The sequence below is a fragment of the Bidens hawaiensis genome, unplaced genomic scaffold, assembly GCF_021521415.1.
Source record: "Bidens hawaiensis isolate Kalapana, Puna unplaced genomic scaffold, B.hawaiensis_p1.1 tig00010732_1, whole genome shotgun sequence".
Taxonomy (NCBI): Eukaryota; Viridiplantae; Streptophyta; class Magnoliopsida; order Asterales; family Asteraceae; genus Bidens; species Bidens hawaiensis.
In genome coordinates, this window is record NW_027491822.1 from 825,120 (window position 1) to 832,950 (window position 7,831).

The following is a 7,831-nucleotide window of genomic DNA, read 5'->3' on the forward strand; positions in this document are numbered from 1 at the left end:
ATATTTGATCAAGGTGTCAAAGTTTAGTGTCTAGGTTGAATTGTGTGCACTATTGGACCGGTCAGTTTGTTGAAGCTTAGGTGTCTGCTAAAATAATAGTTAATTGAAACACATCTTAGTTATCTCAGCATCTTCTTGGCATTGTGTTAAGATAATCTTCTTGACAATTTGAATTGCTGCATAACCAAATGGTATATCTTTGCAAAACAATATATATTCATAATTTCAATAAATAATGAAGCCATTATATTGTAAATTTAGAGCAATATGTTGGGTTAATCTTGACGGGTCAAATCGGGTTGGATACGGGTCGGAAGGAAATTCAAGTTTAGAGGGTCAAGTTATTAGGAAGTTATTTATTTAAGTCACTTGTTTATTTTTAATTGTAAGTAAAGTAGTGGGTCATGTTTTTCAGTTTTTAGTCATGGGCTACTGCAACATGTTTATGCTACGTGTGCGTAAATGGGCCTATTTATACAGCAGCTAGGGTTAGGAAAGTAAGCAAGCGTCTTCTTTGTTTAGTTCAGTATGTATTTCAATTAATCAAGAAAGAGTCGATCATCAGTTTTGATCAAGTTGTTGTGTGTTATCTGCTGCAATAAAGGACTTGTGCCATCAATTGGTATCAGAGCGCCTAGGGTTGTGATGTTCGGTTTATTTGTACATATTTTAGTATGTTAATTTAGTCGTTTTACTCGTTTAGTTTAGGAACTTTGGTATTTCATACGTGTTTATTGTGTTTCAGGTCACAGGTACTTAACGCACTTAATTTGGACCTGTACGAGCACGTAACGAACACCCGGGATGTCCAGCACGCAAACCGAGCTAAATGGGAATGACATGAAAAGTCTTTTTCAAAACCTAGCATTAAGGGCGTTACGACGAGGCATTTATTGAGAGTTGCTGAGTGAAGCCACCCATCGCGTAGCGCGATGGGTGTGGGAGGCAGGGCATTGCGCTACGTGATGCCCTTCATTTTGGACTGCGTTGACTTTTGTTCCATCGCGTAGCGCGATGGACCAGGAGAGGAGACCATCGCGCTACGCGATGGTCCCCAAAATCGTGAAAGTTAGGGTTTTTTTTCCATATATTACGTTTTGACAACCCTAGACGCCATTATACTATCCAGACGATTTTCAGAGCAGAAGAGAGGAGAACCATCACTTCCAATCATCTCAAGGTCCCGTACATGATCCTATCCATCATAACCGAAGCCTAGAGATGCCGAGACGCGGCTAGATCCTTCGAGTCATACCCGGGATGTATAGTTTGTAATCTTTCAGTTATTTTCTCATGTACTAGAACGATTGATTGTAATTATTTTGATGTTAATATATGAGTATTGATGTCTATTATTATTGTGCACAACGTCAGTTTAGGTTTATTTCGATCAGAACGATTAGTGTGCCAGTTGCTATGATAATTGCTTATAGGATTGTTTTGATCTGTTAATTGCGAGAAAGCATATGTTTGCCCTTAGTTGAGTCACACTGGCAGGGACCGTTTGATAACCGGTGCCGCGTGTTAGGGAGCGTGGATGCCTAAGGTTTAACCGGTTAGTCAGTCTGTAGTTGACACAGGATAGTTTATCTGTTAAGTTGCATGAGATTGCTGTTTGATTGCTTACTTGGATTCCCGGGTGTGATTTGCTTTGTTGACTGATTGAATCTTTGATTATTTGTTAGTTTACTATAAAACGAAACTGTTTGCTAGTGTGATCAGCACTTTACTTGAACTACTTCATAATGTTAGGAATTGATTTCACTTCACATTGACCACATACTCCTTGTGTTCGACACCCTACTTACCCTAGCTTGCTTAGGTGATTAGGACACTGAATTAATTGTTTTTTACTAGATAGAAACAGTCTAGCATCAGGTTGCATCTGGTTCGAAGGAAGTCCGGCGGGTTTCATGTGAAAAATCGCAAGAAAGAAAGAAGAACTGATTGAAATCAGCAAAGAAAGAAGAAAGAAAAGAAAGAAAGATGGGCTGATCGATAAGCAAGAAAGAGAAGGAGAAAGATAGACTAACAAGAAAGAAGACCGAGAAAGAGAAAGAAAAACAAGATAAAAGAATGGCAGGAAACACAGGTCCGTTGGCAATTCGTGAGCTAGGTAACGTACCACTTCAATGTCCCAAATTAACCGAAACTAACTACACTTCATGGTCAATTTTGGTTGAGACGGTACTTAAGGCATACGGTTTATGGGATGCCGTGGATCCTGTAACCGAAGCAGCTGTGGATGAGAGAAAGAATTACACCACGAAAGCAATTATCTTCCAAACCTTATCCGAAGATATCATCCTACAAGTTACCAAGCATAAGGATGCAAAAGATGTTTGGGAAGCAATTCGGGTTCGGTATTTAGGAGCCGACCGAGTTTAAAGGCAAAGCTGCAATCTCTAAGGATAAAATTGGAGATGTTGAAGATGAAGAAGAACGAGACTATCAATGATTTCTCAAGTAAGATAAGTGCTATAGTGGCTAAGTTCAAAAGCCTCGGTTCAAATCTTGAAGAAGAAGTAATCGTAAGAAGGTTTCTTACCTCGATGCCAAAGAAGTTCCTACCAATTGTATCCCCTATTGAGCAATATTCCGATATTGAAACCATGAGTTTTTGAAGAAGTTGTTGGAAGATTAAGAGCATATGAAGAAAATCAAACTCATTTGATTACCAACCCAACAATGCAACATAAACATAAAATGAACCAATATTAATATATCACAATAATGCTTGATACTGAATTGAAATATAATATTTAATTTCAATGGTTCACATATTCTCAAAGCAAGTATTTCTGTCCGTGCGTTATGACGGATCACATTAAACGCATTATATGTTCAAAAGCTTTAATGTTCATGCGTGGAGGGTGATTTAGGATAGGTTACCTGTCAGGAGTAATTTGTGTAGTAGGGGAATCGATGTTCCATCTATATTATGTCCTTTATGAGAAGTGGAAACAGAGTGTTATGTGTTTGGTGATAGCTCTTCGTCAGGCGAGATTTGGAGGGTTGGCGGTAGATGGTTGGAGGTGACTGGCCAAGTTATAAAATGCCCGAGGAGATGTTTTCTTGGTTGGATTTTGTGTCGTATAGTAAGCAAAGGAAAGTATAATTGAAGCGATTACTTTCTCAATTTGGTGGTTCGTTTGGAGGAAACAAAATGATATTGTTTTTAACAAAAAGTGAACTCACCAAGGAGCCTTTGGTTGATTCGATTATACCCTTGGTGCTTTTATGGGTTTCGAATAGAACCGTTAGTTTTCAAATTAGTTGGACTAGTGGTTTAAACACTTGCTCCGTGTTATGTAATTTTGGTTTTTCCCAGCTAAATTCTTTTTAATCGGTGACTTTTAGTTATATTATTCTGGCTTCTTGGTCTGTCTAAAAAAAGATACGATATGAAAACACCCAACCATTACAAAAGTGTAATGTTAAACGTAAACAATATTTTCTTGACGTTCAAGGGCGATTCGGTTTTGATCTCATGGGGTGGCTTGGAGGAGATCGGAATAACAATTAAATTAATTGTTATCATTATCCTATTTATTTGTTTATGTTTAAATTCTAAAATAATTGTTTTGGTCTTATCTCTTTGTTTCGAGATATGACAGGAAGTTCATAATTGGTTTATGAGTCAATTTGTTGGGTAGTATATAAACCCAGGAGTCTTAGTTCATTTGCATGTTCAGTTTGTTTTTTGTTTGTTTTGTGAGTCGAAATAATTAATAAGAAAGAGTCGCTTGAGTTAAGCAAATTTGGAGTTCTTGTTTCGGTTTGATTCGTGATCCATTTGTGAAAGTTTAACATGTAAGTTATTCAAAATCCACAAAACAGCATCACAGTGTTTCAACTAGGAAAAGTATAATCATTAAAAATGATTATTGTGATACATGAAAGAGATACTTTATGCAATTTTAGCAAGATACTCAGCAACCGTGGTGTATTTTATCTCCGGATAAAGCTCGCTAGCCTCCACACCAAAGGAAGGTTCGATCTCAAAGTTTGTTCCATCTCCATTGATCAATACAGAATGTGTTATGGACAAAAGAATGCATAACCCAAATGGAGCCTCTGCAAGATAGCAAGTTATTAATTTCCGGCAAATATTTTTTTGAGTCAACTCGTTTTAATTAAACTTGTTGTTTGATCGAACTGACCTTGGATATTTTTGAGAACTTGATCTTCAGGAACATATGTTTTCTCGAGGGTCTTGCCAATCTTGCTTTCCCAAATGGAAACAATATCATTAAACGACAATGTGTTGCCAGGAGGTCTGAAAATCAATGTCTTGTTCAATGTACGCGGGTCATCAACTGCTTTGATGGTAGTCAAAGCTATATCCTCTTCTTTGACAAAGACAGCTGGATAGAATACAAAACATAAAGACATTAGCAGATTCGCTCTTAGCCATATGGTATGATATCTATACAATGAAATGAATATATCAGATTTAATGTTAGTTCTGTCTGGACTATCAAAAAACAAGTTGGAGCTTGCACCCCTATATATATGCCTTCAGTTTTTAGGATATAACCACAATATTTGTGCCAGTTTTTCCTTTTCAAAATGAGGGGCAAATTTTAAATCCACTTTAGTTCTATGCATTCCACTCCTTTGCTTTATAACTAAAGCATTATGCATTAATGCGCATACCTTTGGGGTTTCCATCTCCGAGGATGGTAATCTTCTCTCTAGGGGCGGTGTATGTGTCCATTTGCCCCAAGTTTGGTAAAAAATAGCCTGCAAAACCATTGCAGGCAACGAAAGTGTGCGGGATATCTGCGGCTTCGACAGCTCTACGAATGCTTGCCTTTCCTGCAAAGATGCTCTTCGCTGGTTCGACAGCATTGACATGATCAACATCAGTTCCAAATTCTGAAGGAAGAAATCTCTACATAAATATTGAAAGTATAGATTAACTATGACACTAAGTAGATCTAGACCCAGTAGACTCATACTTGCAGCAACTAAACAAAAATAAATAAGCTACAAAAAATCCAACTTATAAGGTTATAAGAGGATTAGAAATGGTCAAATTATACAATCAACTAGTCAACTAGATATGTTTGAACAAAACAGAAAGTTACCTTTACATTTCCTGCTTCTTTAATTGCTGCAATGAGCTTGACTTGATCAGCTATCAGTTCACCGCCTACTGTCGAGATCACAACATCGACTTGCTTGATTGCCTTCACTAAACTTTCATGATCATTGATATCTCCCTGAAAATGGTTCATGAAAAACAGAAGATTATTGAGATTAATTCATAAACAAACACACAAGTTAAAGGCTCTTATTACAATTAGAATTGTGGCACCGAGTGTTTTGAAATTGTCTATGAGCTTCGATTTTTCTGGATGTGTGGTTGTGCTTTCCCTGACCAAAACATAAGTCGGGTTTCCCTCTTTCGTGCTCGCCTCTACGATGAACTTTCCGATGTACCCGGTCCCTCCGATGATCAAGATCTTGCTTTTCTGTGCCATTGAGATATTGCCGGCCTGAAAAACTAATTGAGTTGATCGATTTTACTTTTTCAAAGAGAAAAGAGCTATGGAAACTGATATATGGTATAGATAGTATATATAGAAAACATCATGTGATTATTATATTAAATAAAAATATACTATTGGTGAGTAGTTGCCAATGATGAAGCTTTTTTTAAGGTTGCCACAATGCATAGAATGATAAGGTTGAACGTTAATTGTTTAAGATTAGTGGAGGGTGACAAAATGCAACCATCTAGAAAGAAACATGATTTAGAAAATATTAAAAAATTAAGAAAATAGTATGAGCAATGGATTTGTAATCTTGTATCTGAAAGGCTGATATTTATGAATGTGTGTATAGCGACTTGAATTTTTAAGTAGTTTACGTGTCAGGCGTGTTCCTGACGGCCGTCGTGTATTCATACGTGAATGTTCCCATACTAATAAAAATCTACCTCTACCTATTCTAATAAAGTAAAATAATTATGGATAATTGTTATGTTTTGGTTAATTTTCATAATTTTTCCCTCCAAAACTAATATACCATAATATATGTAATAAATCAATAATTATTTATTTTTCTTTTACACTATATTTATATAATATATATATATATATATATATATATATATATATTTATGAATATAAATATTAACATACTATTTTACTATATATTTCAAAATATTTGGTGAATTCCAAAAATCAACAACAAATCATGTTTCTCAAATGAAAATTGTTTCGGGTTTTTTTGTGGAAGTTAAATTTGATTTTATGAGTCAAAAGTTGGCAAAATAGATTATTTGGTACAAGTTAACTACATTCAGGTCAAAATTTGTTACGGGCCAAAAATGAAAATTTTGAGTATTTTTAAAAGTTTGAGAATGCAAAATAGATTTATCGTCAAATTTGTTATGGGTTCAAAGTGTTGACTTTAAAATGTCAAAAGTATGAAAGTTAGAATTTTAAACATGATTCGGGTTTCAAGTTTATTTTTAAAGGCATTTTTTTAAATAATCAAAAGTTTCGGGATTTGATAAATTGACTATTTTCCCCTCAACTATTAAAATTTAAGAAAAGATTGCGAACACTTTTGACATGCCACCCCCACGCCTATCAATGCTTATAACTTTTATCAAATTTGAAATATTTATATCAACATTAATTTTTCCTTCAAATGGTGATCAGAATGTTGTATGGAAAGCATGTCATGCAAAACTATGCTCAAATGAAACAAAATATTCACAAAATTGAATGGGTTAAAATCTTATTTTTTATCTTGTCATTATGACAAAGTCGAGAAACCCTCTGAAACTTATCAAAAAAATTTTTATGGTGTAGCTTAGAAAAACATAGTTCTTAAAGAACATTCATTGCTACAATTTAATGTCCTATTTTCCTTTGGTGGGTGGCAAATTGATAAATATATCAATAAAGTAACACCTCTTTTGTATTTAGACTGAGTGATTAGAACTACTATCGTATGAGAAGTCTTATTTTCGAAATTGGTTCATAACCAAAATTCTTTCAATTATACATATATGATGCCGAGAATGAATTTTTCAATAGAAAGAAGCATTCTTGGGTACGATTTTGCACGAACATTTTTTTTATTAAGTTCATTTAAAAAAATCATTTTGTGATATAAATAAAATAAATTTATGTACACATTGTATAGATATAAGTATAGCTGTAATACATTTTTTTTTCATATACGCTATGTAATTATTTGTTTTATTTATAATTATATAATTTGAATTATCCCGTGTGTGACATGGGCTCTAAAACTAGTTAAAAATATATAGCAAATATATTATTTTTCTAAAGTGAACATGATCTGAAATAGTTTTCTTTTTATATATGTTTTTTCAAGTTGTATTTGTTTATTTATTTTTTTTCTTTTTCTAATAGGCCATTCTTTTAAACAAAAAGTCAATACTCAATAACATTAATAAATTTACTTTTTGGTCTTTGATTCAATTTTGTAACATACCATTTGGTTCCATAAATGATTATTATATACGTTTAATTACGAATTAATTATTTAAAATGCCTTTTATATAACAATAGTAAAATACAAGAATCTGCGTTATCACGTAGAATGCACGACATTCAAGTGATTCCACATGTTTGTAATTAAACAATGATTATTTTAGATATCATCGATTTGTTTGTAATACAATACTGCTCTTTAGTCGTTGAAAGGAAAAAAGGAAACTTCAGAGATACTACCGGGAGAATAATATAATGTAATTTTCCTGCAACTTTTTTTAACAAGGGACATATTAAACAAACATGCATGACTAGCACTTTAGTAAAAACAAAAAATATATATATAAACA

General features: G+C 34.0%; 1 protein-coding gene across 1 annotated transcript; it reads right to left on the reverse strand.

Moving 5' to 3' along the window:
* Positions 1 to 3,882: 3,882 nt before the first annotated feature.
* On the reverse strand, positions 3,883 to 5,550 carry LOC143536075 (eugenol synthase 2-like). The gene is made up of 5 exons (XM_077030156.1): positions 5,307 to 5,550; positions 5,094 to 5,228; positions 4,660 to 4,897; positions 4,164 to 4,367; positions 3,883 to 4,077 (listed from the first exon to the last, which is right to left on the reverse strand). Exons 1-5 carry the CDS (start codon positions 5,487 to 5,489, stop codon positions 3,911 to 3,913), a joined length of 927 nt encoding a protein of 308 aa, XP_076886271.1. The 5' UTR covers positions 5,490 to 5,550; the 3' UTR covers positions 3,883 to 3,910.
* Between the last annotated feature and the right edge of the window lie 2,281 nt (positions 5,551 to 7,831).